The following is a 25,488-nucleotide window of genomic DNA, read 5'->3' on the forward strand; positions in this document are numbered from 1 at the left end:
TGAATTTCGGGACTTGCATCCGAATTGAACCTGTTGAGAAAATATTCACTTTAGATAGATTGATAAAACTTTATTCATTTTCCAAGGGAGAAATTCAGGTGTTTGACAGCAGAATTACCCCCTAGGGGGATAAATTAAGTTTTATCTATCTATGCTATCTTTGCTGGACTCATCATGTGGAGTGACAATTCAAGGATTTTATTTGATGAAGTCAACTCAAATATTTTTTTCCTAGAAGACAAAAAGCATTTTCCTCCTCTGCGATTAATATCGTACTTGGCACATGTAGGGTCTACGGTCCGAACATTTGTTGCGGTTCCAGTGACCCCAATCTGATAAAAAAGAACACAAAACACGAACACATGAGTGTCATAACTCTAGAATGACAATCTTAATGCAATGTATCCTGAACTATCCATATGTGTGGCCCATACTGTAACATGCCGTTTTGGATTGCTTCACTTACGTCCGTAGTTCATCTCCACACAGTACTCGGTCCCCCAAAGCTCGTCAGGCTCTGCACCCACCAGTCTTCCAAAGTTGACTGTGGAATAATCTGACCACTTGTAATAAAACAAGTATGGATCCTGCACGTGAAAAAAAAGGAAAATAAGAAACAAAGTAGCATTTAAACGGGACAAAATAGTTGTCTGTTACCCTGGTGAGACCGATCCAATAAGTTGGTTTTCCAGGATGGACTCTATACATGATGCATATGACAGCGTTCCACTCCTCTTCACTGTGTATGGACACCAAGTGGCCACTGTAGGTGTAATATTCATATTCCTGACAGGCTTCCTAAAACCAAAAGAAGAGCATTCAGGGAGCATTTTTCTAAAGAGGGGGCTGGATAAATATCTCACCTCTGCATCTCCCCAGTCCAAATGCGGTGTTTTGAAAAAGACCTTCACACAGCGATCAGCACCAAACTGGTACCAGTCATCGTCAGCCATGTGATGTTTGCATGGTTCAAGAACAAAACTAGTGCCACACTTGCTGGCAATGTCACCTGTGTGAATGTCAGAAAAATAAATAAATAAATAATAATAATAATAATATAATATCTATTCAATTCTCACTGCTGGAGAAGGCCATCATGATTAACGCTGCTGGAATGAAAGCATGGACCAACACTGGAGGCATGATGGTGAATGGTCCTCACACTTCACTGGAAAGTGGCTCTGAGGACAGAGGCTCATTTTATGTTAGGAACATCTGCATTGGAAAACAGCAAGCGGAGCGTGTCGTTTGTTTTGTGGCAGAAAGACGCTTCTAATGACATCATCTCATGGTGCACTCCCATCTCTGTAGTCGCAAAATAAAAACTGAGAAATGTCTAAACATTCAGATGGAAACCTCTCTAATGAAGTCACATGGTATTTTACATGTCAGGTGCACCTCACAGTCCTCTATCAGCCCATTGGGAAGCGTCATCATGTAAACAAACTAACCGAAAACTCGCCTCATCTGGTCTTCAGCTTAGCATAGATACACAGCTATCACCGCTTTCAGATGGGCACAAGAGGCACATGCTCTAAGGAAAAGCCTGAAAACCAACTAATGCCACATTCTGCCTACAAACCCACATCAGTTTGTTAAAAACACAAGTTAACACCTTTTAAAACACTGATAATGAGCGTTATGAAGCAAAAGCATACTCACCAGGTTCTCCATGTAATGTCAGTTTAGTTTAATTTTAGTTTTAGTCAGAGTTTCATTTGAATGTTCAAATAAAGATTCAGCTCCAGAGGGGGTGTGGGGCTGTGCCTTCTGCAAACAGAACTGCATTTCAAATTTTTCCTTAAATAACACAAATGAACATCGTGAACATGTATGTAATGGGTTCCTTGGTGTTGTTGCACAAACTATTGATTTAGTGAATTGCTTTATCTGTCATCAATGCACCAACAGCTTCCTAGGTGATAATAATGACCTCACAAAGCCTAGCAAGTGGGTTGGTGAAGGCTGAACCAGGGACCAAAGTTGAGCAGAATTGATATCTTGACGAAATGTAGTTGAGCATAGATGTCAGGTGAGAAAGTTTCCTGTCAACAAATGTGCACAAAGTCAAACACATGGTTCGGGTCTTACTCACAAGGAGTGTCTGAGGCTGCTTCTCATATGAGCCTCACTTGTCCTCACCTCTTCATTTCATACAGACAGTAGGAGTTAACAGGTTGCACTATTAGGTCCTACAGTCAGTGACTTCATCCGCGCAGGTCACAGCGTCGAATCCTGGGAGTCGGCGCCCTTCAAGGACGTTCTACTCCTCTTTTCACAAAATATTTCTTGTTTTCCAGCTGCCGCTGATTCACTACCACTAATTTCTCACATTCTGAATCACACGATTTGAACACAAGGTTAATGCATCTTGATAACTTCACAGTAAGAACCAATAACACTCTTAACAATGCAGCAGATTTTATCTTTTGGATTTTGGATTGGTTTTTGAAAATCATCATTCACTGGCGCATGTTAAAAAAGTGTTGACATCAATAACACACCCACAATTTAATTTGTTTCCATGTGACTGCAGCAACTACATAGCAAATTAGAAACATTTTATTCATGATTCTAATGGTAGATCAATAGAATATAAACTATAGCCTCATATACCAGTATTCTTCTGCATTCTGTCTTAAATAAGTGCAACAGGAGGCTGAGAGGAAAATTAAGGACTGTATTTCCAGATCCTCTTCAGTCATTGTCCACATTTTTCTTGATACACAAAAGGGTTTTGGCAGCAACCAGTTGACAACTTTGAAGTCTCCCCATTCTGGAAAATAAAAAGACATATCAACTACAAGACAGATAACATGTAGATTCATGATATAGATTGTTCTGTTCTCTTGTGCGCTCCCTGATGAGTGGTAGTAATATGACTGCTGGCCCACTACTCTGCTTCAATATAGCTTCTATCAACAGAATTAAATTAGGCACCTGATTTTGAAAACCTTCCCTCTTTCATTATGAATAAGAGCTGGTAATGTATGTAATGTTTTCATATTGACTGTCAGTAACAGACTGAACAAAGTTGAGTTGAAATTCACAACAGAAGAAATTACAACAGGAGTGACACAGAAGGAGTTTTCAAGTGGGCACCCACCTTCATCGGGGGTTGATGTAAACCCACGACGCCACCAGAGGGGTCAACAGTGACCTTCGGCGTCCCTGTAGCAACCCCCTCTGTGTCACCCCTATCTGCTACTTGAGGCCCAGCAGGTGTCCCTTCGCCTCAGCCGATGACTGCTCCTCTCGGCTGCTTCCGACACCGCTTTGATGGCATTTGGCATGGCAAGCTTTGGCCTCCAACCCTTATATCCTTCAGTAGTCTGTCCACGGCGAGGACTTCACCCTCCCAGCCACATTGTTGTGCTTCCACAGCAAGGTCGGCATACTGTGGGTCTTTCCTTTCATATGCTCTGCCCGCTGAATTTTCCCAGGGAACAGTAAGTTCAGTAATGAAGATCTCAGGGTGGTGGTAGCAAGAAATACAAGGGGTTGATCCACATCTGCCAGCATTTTCCAACTGTGCAAAGTTGGCGAAGGTCTGTTGTTATGGATGCACTCTGAGCATGGAAACTCCTGGGGTTGTCCACCCAAGAAATACTGTAACTTCGGACCTTAAGCACTCCCATAATTACACTCAACAGTCAAGTCATGCATGTCACCAAGTGTTACTCAGCCAATTGTTGGCTCTGGCATTCAGTATAATGGATCAAAGTAGAAAAGGTACTCATGAAGATGAGGCCGCTCTGGTCTCACTCCTGAGTGCTCCGCCAATGTTTTTCACGCTCCAACATGACTCCTCCCGCCCCAAGCAATAACTCGCGCAGACAAGTTGTAAACAGAATAAGAACAATATCTTACTTCCAAAATTATGCAAGGAGAATCTGAGGACAACAGTGATAACATCATTAATTTCCTGGTACATGCTATCATTATAAAGTTGCTCATCCAGAAAGAGACTCTCGTCGTAACCCATGGATCCTCTCAAAAAACTGGAATAAGTTATTAAACACAAGTACTACAGGTGAATTCAAAATCCAACACGGTGGGCTTTCCATGCCCCATGTTCAGGGTCTTGAAAATCTGATTTGGTGAGTTCCAAACTGTAACTTGATGCATGTCGGGCAGCATAACACGTTATGTCAACATGAGACCCACAACCCTAGTATGGGTGACCATCGTAACATCCTTCACACGCATGAGTTGAAGTGACAATATTTTAAGCCGATGTCCTACTGCCACGGTAGGTGGTTCCTTGAATCTGATGTCAACAACTGGCTGGATTTTTCTTTACACAGCCTTGGAGCAGGACAGGCAGCTTCGTGGTCGCCCTCTGTTATTGACACATGTGCTCAACTTGTTGGTCCTAGACTAACACTCACTTGACACTCCCCATCAAAATTGTCTGGTTCAAGTTGTGTGCTCTAAGCTATTATTCTGGCTTGAGATACTTTGCATACATAAACAAAACTAAACAATAATATTGAATATATTATGAAGTTTATATTGTGCACCATGCACACATCTTATTATGGTTTATTATTTGTTTTTAATTTATCTAACTATGCAACTTGCGCATTTTAAAGCTGTCCGGTAGAAATGGAATAAGCCTTGTATCAACAACAGTGAAATGTGGAGGAAGCAAAACCAGGCCACTTGCTGTTTATCGATGCTCTTTATTTTGTCTTTGTCAAATGGAGGTGTGAACCTCCGGCTCCATTTGCAGACAATCGCAGGGAATCATTCAAACCTGACTTGACAGACGAAGCCATTATATTGAAAGCAGTCAACGTCGTCGTAATATCCCCAATCTGGAAAAAGAAAACGGAAAGAAATTCCACATTTAGTTTAGGGTCTAAACTAAAGAATAAGTAATTCACTTTCTGCATAGAATTCAACCAGGGCAATGGGGAAGGAATGTCATTTATGAGGCTCTCAAACAAAGCATATGATATAGATGCAAAGCAAATTTAATATTCATTATTATGTATAATTTCATGTTCTAGTGCCAGGATGGTTCAATGCAAGGGCCTCGTCTGTCATCACTCGCTACTGCCTAAACAACGGAGTAGCGTATTCGCAGTGCCACTGAAGATAAAAACAGCCGTGGACATTATTCAAAACACTATATCTCCATGGGATTTCCCTCCTCCCGTTCCAGTTTACTTGCGATCCTTGCTCATAACTTTTCTTCATGACTTGTTTTTTTATACAAACTATAAATAAAAATACATAGATATATATGGCTGAAAGTATTTGATGAAATATGCTCCATCTCAGCACTCTATTCCTCGACCAGAACATACAGTAATCGACAGGATTAAATAAATAAAAAGTCATAACAAAAGTCATATAACATAAGTCATAATTTCTTGAGCTTCGTTTCTCTTACCAACAGAGTTGATTTTGACACAGTACTGTGGCAAGAAATCTAAGTTAGGTTGGTTTTTGCCCCAGTTGATGAATCCATTTTCTGTGCCATCGGTCCAGAGATTTGTCTCACCTCGCATCTGAGCAAGAGTGTGAGTCATGTTTTAATTGAAGACATTTATTGCTCAAATATGAAACATGTCTTTCCCGGAATGTGAGTTTTTATTTGGCTACCTTGTGGAGTGCAATCCAGTAATGTTGCCGGTAAGAATTCTTCCTGTACATGGCGCAGATTGTCCCGTTCAACTCTTGCGTAGTGCGGATGGACACCAAGTGGCCGTAAAAGTATCTGTAGCTGAATGATGAACAGGCGGCCTATAATTAAAAAAAAAAAAAAATTAGTATTGAGAGACATATACGTCACAGGAGTGAAAGTTCTGTGGACCTCACCTCGGCGTTGACCCAATTCACTTGCGGGAGCGTCACTACTTTCACACAACTGTCCTTCCCGAGCTGAAACCACTCTTCCGGATCCATGTAGTCACTGTTGCGGTAGGTGATTTTATATTGACAAGGTTTGGCCGGGTAGTTCGCGCACATTGCCTCAACATCACCTGCTCAGACGAATGGAACACATTTGTTAGTGAGTAGAGCCAGTACATTTTTCAGAAGCTTTGATAACTGCATCCATGCTTCACCTGCTGCTGAGTCTGAGGTGAACAGAACCACCAGCAGAAAGGCAGTTAGCTTGACAAAGCGCATGGCTTTTGCCCCTCAGTCACTCCAAGCGAAATATTCTTTGAAAAGAAATATGAAGAACATCACGTTAATAAGTCTTATAAAAATCCAGCATCCATCTTCAAATGCCAGAAATCTGCAAAACATGTAACAAGCTGATCATTATGAGAAGTCCTTCATGATGCTCTCACCCAAGATGCTGGTCCAAAGAGTGTCAGTTTAGCTTCTAGGTGACATGTTTTATAGGGCCGTCATTTAAATAATCAAATAGGAACTGTTGCATAAAAGTGTCTTTAGGGAGAGAATCCATCGACATTTACATCCACTAATACCCCAATGCTAGAAGAAAATAAACAATCATGCTTACGGCATTTCACTGTGTCTTCCAGAAGACTAAACAGTCGTATTAATGAGCTTTAACAGACCATGCAACATTAATAAGATAATAATATCAGACGACAGTGTTTGGTCCCATCCATGCTAATATATGAGACATCGCATATAAATTGTGATTCACCATCAATTCAGTCAACCTAAAACATATTGCTTGCTTTTGAATAAATTGCATTTAAATGAATTAACACGCATTAATGAAACCATTTTCTCATTGAGTTTAAATTGGAGGAGCCTTTTTCGCTTGTAGCTTTCCATATTTAATGCTATTATTTTATATTTTTATAGTAAGAATGTATTCATATTTACTCAGCATAACTGCCTGAAAGCTTGTGCCAATCATGATCCAGTGTTTATATTTACTTCATGTGATTTAAAGGTCCCTGCAGTTATTTACATGCTTCTTCATTTGTTTTGAGAGTGCTTTGTAAACTCTTGTAACAACTGGAATTCACCAGTGGCAAAGCATAAGAACTTCCAATTAAACTCATTGTAAAAATCAAAGCGCGAAAAAGTGCACTTCTGCTGCGACGACCATCAGAAGTGACGTCAGCTGACCTTGTTCCTCCTTATCAGCCACCACTGAACATCTAAACTCATGATGAACTGACCACATTCCTGGTGAAAGATATGTGTTTTGATAGCTGGGTGGAGTTGGATGCTGGCCTCAGGTGTGATTAATAACACATCTTGGTCTGAATTTTTTTAAATTTTTTTTTAGAAATCCTCATTTTGGTGTTAATGAGATGCCAAAGCCTGTACCGTATTTTCCTGATTATCAAGCGCACCGGAATATTAGCTGCACCCACGAAATCTAAGAAGGAAAATAAATCTTTTTCGTACATAAGCCGCACCGGTCTAAAAGCCGCTGGTGCACTGGTGCTGTCTGCACTGCAGAAAATGCATGAGAATCACTTCTAGTGATCCTCTATGAGCTCATGAGCACCAGAAAACTCCGCCAAGTGCTGGTGTTTTAAATATCGTACTGAATTTGTTGAAAATTCACCGATCCCTCGTAAAAATCTATATATAAGCCACATCGCTGTATAAGCTGCAAGGTTCAGACCGCAAGGAAAAAGTTGCGGCTCATAAAATACATAAAATACGGTAGAAATCTATGCTTTTCCTTTGTGTGACCTTCACTCCTTGGTTCAGTTAGAGGGGGTATTTAACAGGGGTGGGTCCAAGAGTTTTCATGACAGTATTGAAGGGTCGATGAGGTTTCATGAAACAGTGTGGCGATTTCCAGAGGCCACCAGATGGCACTGTCTGCTGTAAAATGTTTGGGCTTCAACTTCTAATTCAATGAAAACTCACATCATTTCTAAATCAAAAGTGCCATCTAGTGGCCTCTGAAAATTAGGACACTGTTTCATGATACCTCATCTACTACGATCGCTTGTATTTAAACATCATGTCATCATATGACAACAGTGTCACCAGCAGGCTTCCACAGAGGCAGGACGAGTCCGAGAAAGACAAAGTGGTGGACACCATTTGATCACACTGCATGGACCACTCATTCATGTAGAGGTGTCTTGAATAAAATGTAGAACAGATCGAATGAAATGTTGCTCTGATTACCAGAGGTGGTTTATGCCAATCATTGATAGGGTCGGCGTCCGTGTGCACACCTGATCCGATCATGTCTCTGTGTCTGGGAAGATTCTTATTGTCACTGTGCATGTTTACTCCATGTGACATGAAAAGGAAATGCATCAAACAAGAGCCCGTCTCTGCGACTGAAACTGAATGCACAGCTGTTGAGCTGCCGCCTCAATAGCAAAAAGCTCACGCTGTAGTCAAGACTACACCAACCAAGACCAAGACATTGTTGAGACTGGAGAGTATCGAGACAAGACCAAAACAGTTTATTTAAGGGGTCTAAGGTTCCCGTTTGCATAAACTGATCCACAAATGAGCCGCCGGTGTCAGTGGAAACAAGCAGCACCAGACTGACAATCTGTCTTCAGACTCCTTATAGGTGTTTGGGTATCCTGAATAGTTGCAACAGAAACTGCCACCCACTTGTAGTGCCAGGTGAAAATTGAGTGCAAAAATTGCAAGACAACTGTATTAGACAAAAAAGAAACATTCTTTCATGGGAAGTGACGGATGGCACATCTACACTTTTGGTTATTTTCTCTATTTTCTTTATGGTACTGCATACGCCTGTGTTCATTTGGATTGAATGCTTGCTGCATGAGCACTCATGTCTGAATCGGACACTGTTTAGTTTTTGAAAAATGCTTAGTTTCAGTTTAGTTTTTATTAGTTGTTTTTTCATTCAATATTGAACCAAGATTGACATATTTCACAAAAATAGTCAGTTATAAAAACAAAACAGCAAAAGACCATGTAAAAAATGTATTAAGTTTGGAAAGATGACGCTTTTGCCCAACTACCAGCATCGCATCAACAATGTCAGGTCATGTCGTCATTGAAAAACTTCAGTTTAACAAAACTTTATTTCAGTTAACAAAATTGATCTACAATACTACCTTTCATTAGCTTTGGTTTACTATAATAACCATGTAGCAGTTGCAACTGATGACCACTTCATTGTGAACAGTGACTCAACTCAGGGAACATTTAAGTGTCACGTCACACCCATTTATATGAAGTCTCTCTTCCAACACACTGGACATTGGAGTTACAGCACTAATGTTTTAAGTCTTAACAGCTAGCGGAAGTGCATGTGTATTGTAGTGTACCAATTTCACTGAGTTCTGTTTTAGTTATTTTTATGCAACTGTAGGAAATTTCTTTATTTTTTTTCATGTCTCATAACATTTACCCTTAAACTCTCCAAGCTCTAACAAAGCTGGACCTATATCCGAACCACTCTTTACCGCTTTGCATGACGCTCCTCTCCTTCGAGCGCCAGAGCAGTTGGCGGAATGTAAATGAATGCATCTTATTAAAAGAAAGAAAATATTCAGCGAGTGCTAATGCATGGCATTAGAATTTAAAAACTTCCCTTTGTAGTTAGTGTTTAATCAGCGCTGGATGTGATGAAATGATAGTGACACGTTATTAGTGATTCAGAGGAAGATAAGAGAGGGAACGGAGTTCAGATGGCGGGGCTTTATCACAGCATTGTCTTGTTTTTAAATGAAGAAGATTCTTGGTTTGATGTGGTGCAACAATGAACAGATCAGTGTAAAGCGACAGCCCTGGGCTCCACAGCAAGAACGATCAACATCCAGAACCATTCTAAACCATTCTTTCTATGGTGGGGCCTTTTATGAGGGTCCCAGCTGAAGCTGCCAACATCCATTTTGGGTTAATATCCATGACTAAAAAACATTTATTGAATGTGACAAACTTTCCATCTACCACAGACTTTCTTAAAGTAAGTATTTGGACATGAATATATTATTTTCATATTCTCAGTGACTGGCTCTCCAGCTATTAATACAATAAACCTCCAGACCTTCTCTAAACCTCTAGAGTGGTAGAAGTGATGGATGTTTCTTGAGTTGCCTTTGCAAGTATAAGCTTGACAGTGTTGTTTACCATTTGCAATTGCATTTTTCGCTGTGGCGCCACGGTCCTTTCCCATAAACAGGTAAACATAGGATGGGCCGCTTGCATTCACCATTCACACTCTTTTACCAGAGATGCCACCAAAAATAAATATTCTTAAACTGTGCAATGATGCTTTAACGTGAAAGAGTGAACAAGTGCAGGTACAGGTTTTCCTCACACTGAAGGGGGCGCAGGAGGGGGGTATGAGATTTATAGACTTTCAAAATATATTTTTTTGTAAATTTGTATTGTAAATAATAATTGACACTCCAAAAGTCAAGCTTTTAAATTCACAAATTTGCCCTTAAACTACATATATATATATATATATATATATATATATATATATATATATATATATATATATATATATATATATATATATATATATATATATATATATATATATATATATATATATATATATATATATATATATATATATATATACATGTTTTTTTTAAGTACTTTTGTTGAAAATGGTTGTGAAAATGTTTTGATCCAAATAGGCTCTGGATTACATTTTTACACACATTAAATATGTGTATAAAAGATACCAATGCAGCTAGGGTAAATGTGATCCGAGTCTTAGACAATTGGGAAAAGGCAAATGACAACATGTCACCAGAGCCGCCATGACCTGGACAAGCTTCCTGTGGTGACTGTGTCTTGTCATTTGGGGGGGATAATGAAGAGACCCAACAAAGTTGAATTAAAATCTTGGTAAAGATGAAGAAGCACAGTTGAAAACGCCAACCGAAGACACTTCTACTTTTGTTTCTGATATACTTCAGGGGAAAACTGACCTGAGTAAAAACAGGTTCCATTATTGTTTTAATTTCTAACACATAATAAATTATTTTGTTTTCACTATCTTATTTTGACATATCATATATTTTATTTAGAATGTGAATCAAACATGCACCAAGTTAGTAGTGATCACTTTCATTCGTGAGACTGTTTTGCTTTTCCACTGGGAATTCATTTGTTATTTGAAGCCTACAGTTGTGTGAGGAGGACCGTGCTAATTTTATTTCTCCGCACATCTTCGAAGATCTCACGGAGACCTCAAGAATTCTCTAACAACTTCCACAGCTCACACACCTTCCAAGAACTGAAGGAAACATGTGATTTGACGTCGCCTTCTTGTCGCTGAAGATGTAGAGGTTGATGTAAAGGAAGGAGAGTGGGAACCGTCCAAACATGGGTTTTTGGCATTATTTCTATTCGTATCTTAATGGGAATACACCTCAAAAGATGATGCATCTGCTGTTTTCCCTCAAGCACACTAAGTGCAAGTTTTTATACACACGCAACACTACATATATTTTACGCATAGTAATAATAATAATAAATAAATAAATACATTCTAAACTGTAATTCCCGCAGGAGTTCCATTGGATAATCATTTCACAGTTTTAATACAATAATATTCCTCATTCTAAAATGTGACATCTGTTTTTACCGTGATCGTTTTTTTCCGTCCTTTGCCCTGTGTCCAACATTTGATTCTGAGCTACAGGTGAAATGCCTCAGTGCGAACTTGGTGATAAGGTCCAGAGAACATTTCCAAATCAAAACTATGTCTGCCGTCCCTACAACGATCGACTTTCAACGGGGTTCACGTAAAGTTTGCACGTGTGTACTTTCCCCCCTGAGTTGTGGGAAACAAACGGGTGTTCCAACATGAGAAAAGATTCCAGATGAGAGGAAATATTCATGTGAGCAGTTTCAGACTCAATAATTCATGCTTACAGAGGAGCGCTGAATTATTGAACTGAGCCGTTCGTCCGGTGATGACTCACATGCTGTTATTCTGAAAGCACGTCGCCACGGAGGCTTCGAGTTTTCTGTGATCACTGTGGAAACGACGGCTGCTCTTCAGGGTTAAACTGAGGGGGTAGGAGGAAATTTCCCTTTTTCTGGCCTGAGGAACTTCGTAACGTGGTCAGAACATTTTTAGAACTATACTGCCACAATCCACAGTCTATTACTGTTCGATCGAAGATCATGTCTAATAATCTTAAATAAGGCGACTTTCTTTTTTAAATTCTGCTTGAAAAAGTTCAGGAGTTCTCACTTGAAAGTTTGAAATTGCCTTACCTTTGATTTTTATTTATTGTGTTAAACTTGTGTTTGACGATGTTTACTAACATAGAATACTCAAACTAAAGACAAGTTTGTCCCTAATATGAAGATTCACTAATATCGAAGGTCAAGTGCCGCTGTAGGTACCAAGCGTGTTTGCATGTATAATGTGTCTGTGACATCACACCCTGCAGTTGCGATCACATTTTTCTGAAACTGAAGCTGCAACTTGTGGGATTCAAAGGCATTTTGTACCTCACACAATGTTTATATTTGTATGTTATTATGTATATTTGTATATTATTAATAATTTAAAAAAAAAGGGTAGATAAAGAAATGTAATGAAAGAGAATATGATCTTCGGAGTCATAGCAGTTTGTTTTTTTCAGGCTCCCACAGTTCAATTTTGGCTCTCCAAACTGCCTGAATTGTCATTAACAAGTGACAGGTTCTGTTTAGATTAGATTAGATTACATTACATGACATTAAAGACACAAAAATACCATTAAAGACAGGAGACATTACAGATACCCAAAAGCATCAAAAGCGTCCATGAAGCATTGGCATACAAAAAACACAAAGCTAGAAAAAAACTGATGTCACAAGCTATAAAACAACACATGACAAATAAATATCCATAGTATATAAACAAATATTGTGACAAAAATAAATAAATAAATAGGTAAAATGTAACTGTGTAAAATGTGTGTGTGTGTGTGTGTGTGTGTGTGAGAGAGAGAGAGAGAGAGAGAGAGAGAGAGACCTGTCCAGGGTGTATTGCCTCCATTGTGAAACTTCGTAAACGGTTGTCACCAGGGTCACCTGGGGGTAATCTCACCCCGGGCGCTAAATTGGGTGTAGCTGCTGCTGAGGATCACCTTAAACCAAGATGGAGTAACTCAAACATGATAGACCTCCGCTAAGATGCTTATTCCCTCCATGATATTGGCAATATCATTGATAGCAATGAGCTCAGTCTGACAGCAGGTGGCAGTAGCAACACTGAACCAGCTCCCACGACACTCACATTAAGCACAGAGAAGAGCTCTCTCAGCCTTATTATGGTGTGACGGGTCCTCAAAAGGATTGGTGTATCCAGAGTTCAGTCCAAAACACGACAAAATGTATCTACTCTGTATCCTATTATCAAGATCTCACTCAACAATACAAAAACAGCAGCTCTACAAAACTTATCTTTTCACTGTTTAAAAGTCGAGAGAAGTTGTAGATAGCGAAAACTCACGAAAAATAAGTACAACATTCCCGGGGCTTTCAACTGCGGGCGAAAAGGCCTAAAATAATCTTCATATTCAGCTCTTTTATTGCATCTGAGCTAATTAAGGTGATGAAATCAAGAGCAACATCCTAGGTTCAAAAGTGTTGCAGCCATTGTGAAAGAAAATTAGTAATAGAAGGAGAAGCAGATGATGAAAAGGGACAGAGGCTTGGGGAAACAGAGCAGGCACCACTGGATGAGAGGACGACAGAGGTCTATACAGACAGATCCAGACTACATGACATACCACATTGTTTAAGACACTTATTCAGAACTGTTGCATAAGGATTAAAAAAAACAAAAAAACAGATGGTATTGGTTTGCTATAACTCTGAGATGCTTGCTCGACTAGAATAAGCTTTAATAAAGTGGTTATTTATCTGTATAAATTAAATGTTTGCAATATGCTTGCAAACATTTAATTGATATACATTCTGAGAGCATGATAAAATAAAACCGTTTTTATAAATCATTCATTTATCATCATTTTTTGTCGACCAATTAAATATGTAGAGTTTGTTTATATTGCATAACTTAAGTGGCCAGACCAGAGGACACATTCATGAAAAAGGAATCAGCGCGGTCTAAATAATACAGTGATTCATTCTTCAAAAAAAAAAAAAAAAAGCGTTAAACATGAATGGCTATGTCTCCAGTAAGTTGGCGACAAATCAGACTTGGTAAATTGTTCAAATCGCCAAACAGGTACAATGGGAAGTAGATGCAAACTGCGATTATGGACCTACTTGTTTGAGCCATTTTTGATTGACGCATGAAGCGGAGGTATGATCCTCCAGGGAGCACAGCCTTGCTCGTCTCCTCAGTGCCGCCCTCCCTCTCTCGCAACCCGGCTTCAGATCGTCTCACAAGGCGCTGAGTTCAGCGTCTCGGGAGCCGCTCCTCGACCTTCAGCCGACTGAAAATATTATCACTCTGTCGTTTTGGTGCAAACGGGATAGGGAATTAGCTAAACCTGGGTCATTTTGTCCATTTCTACGGATGGATTCAACCTCGAATGACTTGGCGAGTGACGCGGAGAAGAGCAGCTCGGAGCCCGGGATGGTGGAGGCAGAGAATCCGATGCTCGGTGGGGAGCGTTTGACCCCGGGCTCATCCAGCTTTGGCAACAGCAAAGGTAGGATTTAAGCCGCTGCAGTGAATTAGTTTCGGCTGTCTGACTGCCAGAATTGTCGAAGAAGTTTGATCAGTCATACATGGTTGTGTTAGCGGAGTCAGGGAGTCCGTGAAGCCGCTGCCGGTGACTTCAAACTGGATGCACTTCGCTGTCGCTGGTGGTCAAAACTGCTCGGTTCCGATCGTGTATACATCGACAGCGGCTGAAGAAAAGGTCTTTGGGACATTTACAAATTGTTAATAGCACTCCAACTCATATTTGCGGTCCGTGAAAGGAGTAGAAATTCCCTGTCAAATACGTCAAACATTGAAGATTAAAAATTAAAATTAAAGCAATAAAACATCATGAAATAACATAGGAGTAAAGGTAAACAAGACAACAGTCATTTTTATGCAGTATGGGATTGGCACGATGAGCTTTAAAAAAAAAAACAAAAAAACGACTTAAATAGAAAATACAATTAAAAAAAATCTATCAAAATATTTTTGCACGGAATTGACATTTTGTGGAGTGTCTTCGTAGATACCTTTTTGAAAAGAACTAGCATTACAAATTCAAATGAGTTATAATAGTGTTTTGAAAAAACGAACCAAGAAAATACTGAAAATCGCAGAGAAAACTGACCAACAAAAATAGATGTAGTCTGCCACACAGTACTACAATATTTTGCCCAATTTTAGTAAATAATGATTAAAGAAAATGATTTGAACATAGCTTGTACCAAAACTAATGTGTCACTTTTACCTTTCCACCCTGGAGTGAAAGGAATGTTAGGTAACAACACTGGCGTTGAACTCTAAGATAAACGATTTTAAGCTGAAATGATTCCACATTGTTGATGTGAATGAGGCAAGTGATGTGAACTGCCATGTGTCTTCTGCCAGGCAGCAGCTTTTCCTGCAGCATGTTATTGGTATGCAGCTTGTTAGGAGAGAGGAGGAGAAAAAAACAGAGAGAGAGGGAGAAGCTCAGATTCAGTCTCATTGGGTTTCTCAGAGTAGCATCGGTTACGTAACAGCTGTTCAAAAAGGGAAGGGGGTGGAAACTGAGATGACTTAGATGATCATGTGACTGCCTCTGAGCGCCAGAATGGGCTGTGACAGGAGACTAGATTTGAGGAGGAAATTAGTAAACATCACCGGGTCACTTCAGCGATCATCACTGGCTTGTTCCTCTTATTGATAATTACAGTCTAACAAAGGTAAACAACCATCCTCCTGCTCACTTCAAAGTGATACTGGGTCTCCATGAAGCTCAAGTGAGGTCTCTTTCTCGATCAGGACAGTTTTGAATGTCTTTCTCAGACCTCACCTTCTCTGACAGAGAGTATTGTTACAACACATGACACAGAATTTACACATTTAATCAAGTTATGTAAGTTGGTAAATTATGACGTGAGCGGGTTCACTGAAGCGCTTTTAAATGTGCTGACGTGACGACATTCACGATGAATATAACATATATTCAAATGGTGTTTACTGCTGATCTGAATAATGTCAGCATCTTGTCTAGGCTGTTAAATGTCTTTTCTCTTGACAAAACAATCACATTTGTTCTTTGACAATAAGAGTGCAGCCAAATTAGTTATCTGTTTCAGTAGTTATCAATGTTAAGTTCAAATCTGTAGATGCTGTGGTGATCCAACTGAGCTGAAGATTCTGAGCGGACTGAGCTATTAAAACAAACACGAGGGCAGAGTCTCAGTTACGACTGATATGGTTAAGAGTTTCGGCTCAGCGGTGTGGGCAGCATTTCTGACTGGCATCTAACTCCCATACCAAGCAGGTAGACTGTCGAAGCTACCGGCTTTAGGCAGAAACATTTCAATCTCTGCAGCAGGCTGTCACTCAATATGGAAGATCAAATTTAGGGCTGGGACAACATGCCTTTGTTGTCCTGATTGCATTTTAATCCCGACAAGTTGGTGCGATTGTACACCTGACAGGAGTTAATGGCAGTGATTTTAATTTCCTTATTTTCCTTATCCAATAAGAGAAGTTGAATCTTACACTTTTTGGGAATAATATCTGAGCGATAGTCACAAAAAAACAAACGAACAAGGCTTGTTGCCCTCGGTTCCCGCTGACATTTCGTCTGTCCGTGTGACGACTGTGAGTGGGGGAAATACAAAATAAATAGTGCATGTACAGTTATCACATGCAGTGTTTGCAACCTCAGAGGACAGATAATGAGTGGTGGTTTGAAGAAGTGTGTTAGCAACACTTGCCTCCTACAAGGAGTCCTTGGTATACAGTATATTTGACTCATCTGACTGGCTGCTCTGGTGAGCATGTTTCTGAACTCATCCGTGAGACGTCAGCAGACCTCATTAATGCTTCTGTATATGAATGTGCAAATGTAGACACTGTTTTTGTTATTAAATCCCAATTTCCTGGCACCCACTTTGTGTACAGTGATCTGAAAAGTGCTCGATAAATAAATGTTCTCCTTCTTCATCTTTTAATAATAATGATAATAGTTTTTAATAATAATAATTATTATTATTATTATTATTGTTATTATTTACAATTATAATATACCAGAAAAGAATATGACGTCATGTCATTGCCGCCCATCAAAAGAAAAAGAAGAAGAAGAAGAATATTGAATCTGGGGAGAAACGCAGATTTTTAATACCGACATTAAAAAAAATATTCATACATAACCAATTTATTGCCGGACTTAAGCTAACTGGATACCTTGCATACTCTGATATAATTCCATAAGCCCAAAAAAAAGACATTGAGTTGCGGTTCAACATCAATATGAATAAAAAGGGAGCTGTGAATTATTTAATCAAAATATTTGTGATCTATAATCAAGTATAACTAAATCCCTACAGTCAGTTGGATAAACATTGCGGTGAATCATCCATTTCCCGCACTGGTTGGTGTCACCCTGATGGCACTTGAATGCAGCGCAGGTTATGTAAGAGCTATGCCAGAGGTGTGTGCAGGTGACATACTAAAAAAAAAACCACATAACCAACCTGCTGACCCACATTCCTGCTGGAAATCAACGTCATACTTTTATCAGGCTTATCAAACCACGAGACTGAAACTCTAGCATCCTGATTTGTTTCATAACTCAGGTGGTGTTATAAGTCCATCTGGTTTGGAGGTAGACTTTTTCCTGGACACCTTCAGTGACTTAAAACTAAATGGCTACATAATAATGAGAATCGAATCTACAGGATCTAAAATCTTATATCTTCACTCAACCTTTTGTACTTTTTGCTTTTGTTTACCATGGAGCTTCTTTCTTCCCTTTTTCCTTTCTGAGACGACTGTCTGTCTCATGTCCTGCATTCCTCTTTCTTCTTCTTCCTCCTCGCTTCAATTTTAGAATCATGGCAGAAAATAACCAAACCGTGTCATCTGCATGATCTAAGGACTGAGCTGTCCTCTTGAAGAAAGTTCCCAAAGTGCCCTGTCCACCCATCATCCTCTCTGCCTGTCCTCAGACTAATAGACCTCTGGAATTAACTTCAGGAAATGCCTTGTTTATTGAAAAAGAAGTCCACATTTTCCATGCACCTCGCTCTGTCTCTCATGTTTGGCCCTCCAGCACCATGTTTACGTCGCTGCACAAATAAACTTTTAACATTCTTGATTAAGCAAAGATGCATTTAAAAACACACACACATACACACACACACACAGACATATATAGCTATAAATGTTTTTTACATGTCGTTCATTGAATATGATGTGATTATTAATGTTTTTTTATATAATGATGAAATTGTTTAATAAAAATAAATAAATAAGACAGTATGGTTTGGTGGTTCAGCCAGTCTTTTAGGCCTGGGTATTGTTGTTCAGAACCTCACAATATGGTTTAGATTTCCATCCACTAGGTTGCAATTTGAAGTCTTTGATGTCAGTTTAGTAAGAAGTGGGAAAAACACAGATAATAAGTGTACCTTGTAAAATAGTTATTTCCGTTCCCATGTGAACCCATGGCATGTCACCCATCACATCGAGCAAAAATCTTGCACAGTTAAAAATTGACATGTTTCTGCTCATTTATTATTATTGCGCATATTAAAAATACGTTTAAAACTATAATCTAGAATGAAATTCATACAGATTCTTTCTGCTGTGGTTTTGCTAGGTCATGTGTGCGGCTTCCCTTCATTAAACAAGAATTATACAAGTGGCGCCCCTAGTGGCCAGGTTGTGAATCGATTTAGAGGACTTGCTGAAATGACACTGAACTGGGGATTCACAGTACATTACTGGATTAAATTTTTTACCCTCCTCTTGTCATACACACGTGCAAAGTGAGACAAGTATGGCAGGAGAGTAGTGAAATATAGCGGATAAGAATCAGCTGTGTGGGAGCACGTTGGACTGAACGTGTGTTATAATGACAGCTGGCATATCCAACACGTCAAATCATCTGCGGAGACATCACCCGAGTGTGTCTGTTGACAAATCAGACAGCGAAACTGCCGTATTCTCACAGGTTTTACATGACATGGAAGAATTGATGGAAAAAAAAAGTGAATCATTGACATATCAGGTATTCTGGGGTTTTGACACACCGAACAGAAAACTGTCACCAGATTCATATTCATGTTTTTATGAATCACTCCATCTCGATCTTCATATTAGAAACATCATTTACCCATTTTGTAAAAGGATTTACATTATACTGCCTTAGTCATACTGAATACAGTATGAGCAAGTATTCATTTGTGGGGATGTAAAGCAAATGTGTATATAACTGGAAAAGATTTTCCATCAAAGAGCTTTGGTTCGTACAACGAAGATGTCCATACTGTGACAGACACAATGAACTCACTCAAGTTATTGATGAAAGTGACCTGCAGAACCATTCAGACAGACTCACTGTTTTTATTTGTCGATGCAGCAGGAAAAGGATATAAAAATCATGGAAATGTTTGAAGAACAATGCAACCTCTGAAATAAATCACCCATTGATTCATGGAGGTGATAATAAATTCAATAGCCAGTAGGAATAGACAGTGCTGAGTGATCTACGATCTCACCCTATTTTTTGTCTCTCAGCGCAACAGCTTCGCACCTAGAATATGAAGGCTCAACACAACGGTGGTTCCATCCCATGTGTTTTCAACTCAGGGGTAGACCCCAACACCAGAGTCTTAACAGATCAGACACATTTTACATCTGACAGCGTTCCATTGGCCTGACACCCTTTACCCAGCCATAGATGTCGCTCCCCATAGCACAACAAAATCAACTGCCTTAAGGGATTTAAACATCTAGGTGTTGCAGTTGAACAAACTAAATGGATGCTTTCTTGATGCAGTGATGCAGTTCTAAACCCTTAAATCAGTTTTATGACTGAAAGAGAATGTGTGACAGATTTGTAATGTTCTTACCCATTTAGAATTAAAGGTCAGGTGTTATGCGCATTGGATAACAACAATATTGAAGTTCTTCTGACAACGAACATACAGATGCAATCCGTTTCTGTTTCTGTTATTCCAACCCATCCTCACTCCCATGGCGTATTATCTTGATGTTGGGAAAGTTGACTTTTGCGTCCTATACTGACGCCAAAGGCAGCCTTCAGGGTGCCATGTTCAAGCATAGGCGTGTAAAAGTAGTCTGTCGTGTGTGGGATTCCAGGCAGGGGTGTGGATCACGGAGTGCGAGGAGCAGCATGCGTGGGAAGGAAAACGTTTGAAATACCTATGCGTCAACATGCAACGCTGAGTCTGCCTTTGTCCTCAGTATAGGACGCAAAATCTGATTTCTCAACGTCAATATAGTACTCCAAGGAAGTGAGGCATTGGCTGGTAAATGTATACGTCTTAGTTCTACCTCTGTATTCCATGTGCTTGGGTAACAACAACTTTGAAATAACCAACAAAGTACAATCTCAAGGGTAGTTACATGTAATACAGAGCTCACAATTTTGACTGATGCACAGTGATGAGTGAGAAAAATTACAAAAGGTTTGTGCTATTGCATTGTGTTTGCGTTCCACAAACGAAGGATGGCTTTTCAGTTTGTTAGGCAAAATGCAATAACAATCGACTTCGGCAGGTGCAGAAATTCACCACCCCACCAGTTACAGCTAGAATCAATCTGCTCATTAGATTCAGCAGAGGAGCAGATCGCCCTCACTTCCTTCCAACTCCCTCCGCTGTCGTGTTCTCTGTCACAATATTCTCAAAATATTTTTCCTGTCCAGATTTCTGCTAATCCCTCATCTGCTAAGTTGTTTGTAGATGTTGTTGCTTGCCGTGCGGATCCGCGGGTGTTTGTGTGGAAGAGGCAGCGGGACTGAATGAGACTCCGCCTTCTTGCTTCACCCTTTGATGTCAGTGAGACGGAGGTGGAACCCCGCAGATTTACATACAGGGGTGCTCTTTGTTCTCCCTGGTGTGCAGAAGAAATGGTTCATGTGGAATTCAATCCAGTCTTTTAATGGTGAGGTATGAAATAATTCAGATGCATTTCAGCTTTGCCAAAAATTCCCAACAAAATATGGCGCTTTATTCTATCTGAAAGCATTTTTGCCTTCGTCCTTCCATTAAATGTTACCCAGGCAACTTCTTTGATGTCAAGCAAGCCCATGCTGATACTAACAAGGACTCAGTAAATGCTTGTGAAAGAGCTTCTATATTTTCCACGTGTAAATTTGTATGACAAAACACTGCTGAAATGATGGGTCCCACAGGAGCCTGGTCAGCGAAAATTTAGTCTGGCACCTCTGAACATGCTCTCTGTCAGGAGTTTTCTCCCATCCCCTTAATTCCCTTCTCATCTGCAATATCCATTTTGTATGGGTTGTGATATCAGTTTGCATGACACGTGACCTATAGTGTGAGGTGAGATTTAAATCCTTGCTGGGTCTAATAGGAAACATATTATACACATTTAAGCTCTTGTGGGACGTGAGGTGTGCCGGCGGACCTGATTTGGAACCTGGGCCTTGAGTTTGACACAAGTGCCATGGCTCTAGGAAATGTTTGAGGCACCCAAACCTCAAGGAAGGCTCGAGAATAGATTAGAATAGAATAGAATCTTGACTTCTTAAACTGGAATCCGTGGGGGTGGCTGATGGATAGAGTAGGATGTTTATCTTGAGATTCTTCAGCTGCAGAGAGGTTGGCGATGAGATGAAAATCTCCACTAGATAAAGAGCAAATCGTGATTCCTAACTGGCAAAGAGCATTCAGGCATTAAAAAAATACAAGTCCTGAGTGACTCTTTTAATGTATTTACTACACAAATTCCACCACAAAGTGGTGTCAACTACGGTACTTCTGAGTACTCAAAGAACATGTAAATTCAGTGTTTACATGGAGTCCGGTGTTTGCTGCCATCCCATGCAGGAGAGCGAGACGGTCGAGTAAGGGTGCTCTGCATGAGCTGTACGTTTGGATTCTAACACCTGGTATTGCATCATTAAGTTATGTCAAATCTATGTCATTGGCCCTTGTCACTCATTTACTCTTTTTGCAATATTAATTCAAATTCATTTTATTTATTTCTTCACACTACAAGAGCGAATACACATTGTTTTGCTGCTCAAATGATTTATTATTTCCCTTCTATATATATCAGTCTTGGATTTAATGTATATGACCTGCCCGTGTGAAGCAACTTCTGAGGTGAAATTTCTTTTCAGGGTAGCATTTTATTTTTGTTTTTCTGTTTTTCTGACATCCCTCTCTGGACTTACACTGGGCTCAAGTTACCTTTTCTAAAGCCCAATCAAAAAAATGATGAAAACAATAAAGCGGAGAGAGCTCAGGTACAACCATATCCGCTGGCTTTTAGCTAGGATTCTGAAACAGGGCGCCCATCAGGGGTGTAAGACAATATCGATACGCTCAAATAAAGCAATGCTTGATTCCACAATATCGTATCTGTATTTTTTCTGACCTATCCCAATACTTGATTGTTTGATGTTCTCTTGCTATTTTAAGTCGGCTATGTCGATATTTAGTACATAAATGTTTGGATATGCTGTTGCATTTGTGACGTTAGTACTTAGTACTTATAATGTTTTATTTCTGTACATGTTACTTTGCTCAGGGAGCTATTCACTTCACTTAGACTCCCAAATTCAACTGAAAGTCTACCTGGATTGACTTCATAACAGCACATAACATTGTACTGCATTATCTATTTTTTTTCTCTCTAAAAAGGGGTTTTGTGAACAAATATTAAAATATATTGGATAACTTATGGATCGGAATGAAATGTATCACCAACTTGGGGTACCTGCATCTTCGTTCCAGCATGGGAACACCTGCAGTCCTTTCGATGGAACTACAAGGTGTAAGGTACGAGGTGAGGTAACTATTTTTCGTATGAGAATGTATGTACTACAACGACCAAAGAAACAGGAAGGAACAGTATTTGGATGAAAAAGTAACAAAGATCCCAGAGAGAGCTGAGGTTTGTCCTCCAAGTAGACTTTGTCTTTCACAAGCAGCAAACAACTCATTCTTTGAAGGTGGGGCGAAATGTGGGCCGCTGATGATCGATGACAAAGTTGCTTCCATCTTTCACTGCAAGTCCTTGTGTGGCCATGAAAGCATGAACTCCGTCTTAAAATAAACACAAACTCCTCAAAGTCGGGAACAATGTGATACGGGACTTTTCCAAAGTAGGTGTCTTGTTTCTTCGGCATTGATCGGGTTCGGGTTCAAAGACTTCAGGGCTCCTTCTGGCTGCTAACAACCTTTGTAATAAGAATCAGACTTTGCACAAATCCCTGACTTTTATGTTCTCTATGTCGAGGTGTGCACAAGCTTTACATGTAGTCACAACAATCCACTCAACGGGTGTAAAAGTGAATGAAAGAAAAAAGGAAAGCCAATTAGCTAACTACTCGCTGTAGCTGCAGTCGGTGTGCTAATGAGTTGTTGGAGTGGAGCAAGGTTTCTGGAGCACAGAGAAAGACACATCAGATATAGATTCATGTGAGGAGAAGCTCGGCATACTTGAAATTCAAACATGAAGCAGATGAGGAAAAAGTACTTCTCGTTTCATAGGATTTGATTAACTTTTTCCAACTTGCTTCTGTGTATATCATCATACTTTTTGATTCAAGGAGCGTTTAGTTTATCCACCATGTTCAGGTGTTGAGTGTGAGCGGTTGTTCTTATACACTTATCTTCTTCCTAATCTTCATCGGAACATCTTCAGCAGGCAGGTATCACTGCTATTGTGACTCGGAACGCTGCTTGAGCATCTGCTCCTTTGTGGTCTTGATGCACTGACGGTGGCTCACTCTAACATCCCCCACACTGTATAAACAGAGGGTCAAGCTGTCGTGCAGCGCTATGTGTCGCATTTCATAATCCAATTTTTTTTACTGTGGCCATTAGCTTTGATGCTAGCGAGACAGGTTTCCTGTATGTGTGATTTGATTTTCAAAATGTGTGCATTACCATACAAGTTTTAGGCATGAATCTGGTTTTCTTAATATAGTTGTATGCTGTGTTTAATAAATTTTTTTATATTATGTGTGAGGTATGTGCAGTCTCATTGCCTTTGTAGCGTTTCAATGAATTGACAGGCTTCCCGCAACAAGTAAACCATGCGCCATGCACCACCTTAAGTGAGAACTGCTGTGCCTTCAGAAAAATGATGAAATCTTACGTGATCGAAACATCAAAACATGTGAATAACAGTCTGAGGAACTCAAGTCACACAATGCAACCGGGTGTATGAAGAGACGCCTGGATTGATGTTATAAAATGAGCCAGTATTATGTCAAAGTTCACTGTCGCATCACCATTGAAGTGATTGTTTTTTTTAAATGTGGGATGTTTATATCACTCCACTTCTCGCAGACAGTGTCAAACGTGATGCAGCTCTTTGGAGAACTAAAAAGGGTAAGGAAAACAGATAAAAGGAAGTCTGGAAGTCTCTAATATGGATGATGCTGCTGCTTTCCCAGCAACTCCTGACACCTTCAATAACCGAAACAACTCATTTGTCCTCTGGCTTCACCTCCCGGTGTCTTTCCCAATACTCTCTCTACAGTCCTTAAATGTCAAACTGTCCCCAACTCTGTACTCAGAGTAATTCGCCTGTAATGAGATGCAGCAGTTCGACGACGTGTCGGCTCTACCAGGAGTGTGTCCTCAGACGCCTGTCACTGAGGGAGATGGGGACGTTTTAACATGTTAACTTTCTCAGAATTAGATTTGTTGGTATTTCGTGCTGAGCACGCTCACCTGTGGGTGACCTTCCCTCTTAGTATTCTCTGCGTGGGCTCCTTTTCCATTACCCCTCATTGCCGCCTGGATTAAACTCAGATTGACCTGCCCAGAGAAGTACATTAACTTGTTGAAATTGAGGTTTTTCTGACCGATGTTGATTTTTTCTATGGTGCCGCAAATTATAATTAATTCTGTAGATATTCTCCGCCTGTGAGAACTGGGGCCATTACACATTATTAACCCAGAGTTTTACGTTTCATTTCACCAATGCTGGGAAGATTTTTGAGATATTTATAGTCGTGGAGCATCAGACCTGAAAACTATATTATATTATATTATATTATATTATATTATATTATATTATATTATATTATATTATATTATATTATATTATATTATATTATATTATATTATATTATATTATATTATATTATATTATATTATATTATATTAGATTAGATTATATTATATTAGATTAGATTAGATTAGATTACACGCCCTACTTTCATCCCTGAAAGTGACTTTTTCTATCTTTAACACACTAGAACAGCAAAAGAACTGAACCCTTAAGACACCAACCTGCACTGTTTATTTACTTGTTATATATTGATAGCAAGAGTGAAGTATTTTAGGAGGGCATGTATTTTAATAAGGAATAAAAAGATTAGAACAAAACACCCTGCATTATGTTTTTTAATGGCTGTGTACAAGTCTTCTTTTAGTCTTCTGAATAGTTTTAGTTTTTTGCAAAAATATTTTTCTTTA

At 39.5% G+C, this 25,488-nt stretch overlaps 3 protein-coding genes across 4 annotated transcripts in view; 1 reads left to right on the forward strand and 2 right to left on the reverse strand.

Moving 5' to 3' along the window:
• Window positions 1-264: 264 nt before the first annotated feature.
• Window positions 265-953, reverse strand: LOC128759159 (C-type lectin BML-1-like). Its single transcript, XM_053865945.1, has 4 exons — window positions 864-953; window positions 658-798; window positions 467-587; window positions 265-332 (listed from the first exon to the last, which is right to left on the reverse strand). Exons 1-4 carry the CDS (start codon window positions 951-953, stop codon window positions 265-267), a joined length of 420 nt encoding a protein of 139 aa, XP_053721920.1.
• A 3,720-nt stretch (window positions 954-4,673) lies between these two features.
• Window positions 4,674-6,320, reverse strand: LOC128765333 (C-type isolectin Sp-CL4-like). Its single transcript, XM_053876021.1, has 6 exons — window positions 6,309-6,320; window positions 6,078-6,176; window positions 5,830-5,993; window positions 5,614-5,754; window positions 5,402-5,519; window positions 4,674-4,820 (listed from the first exon to the last, which is right to left on the reverse strand). Exons 2-6 carry the CDS (start codon window positions 6,139-6,141, stop codon window positions 4,750-4,752), a joined length of 558 nt encoding a protein of 185 aa, XP_053731996.1. The 5' UTR covers window positions 6,142-6,176; window positions 6,309-6,320; the 3' UTR covers window positions 4,674-4,749.
• Window positions 6,321-14,152: 7,832 nt separating this feature from the next.
• The window catches only part of LOC128765328 (nuclear receptor ROR-alpha A-like), a 37,269-nt gene continuing 25,933 nt past the window's right edge, over window positions 14,153-25,488 (forward strand). For both annotated transcript variants that reach the window (XM_053875999.1, XM_053876010.1), the window contains exon 1: window positions 14,153-14,540. In XM_053875999.1, coding sequence (XP_053731974.1) covers window positions 14,405-14,540 — 136 coding nt within the window. In that variant the 5' untranslated portion in view covers window positions 14,153-14,404. The remainder of the gene's footprint in view (window positions 14,541-25,488) is intronic.

The sequence above is a fragment of the Synchiropus splendidus genome, chromosome 1, assembly GCF_027744825.2.
Source record: "Synchiropus splendidus isolate RoL2022-P1 chromosome 1, RoL_Sspl_1.0, whole genome shotgun sequence".
In the NCBI taxonomy this organism is placed as follows: Eukaryota; Metazoa; Chordata; class Actinopteri; order Syngnathiformes; family Callionymidae; genus Synchiropus; species Synchiropus splendidus.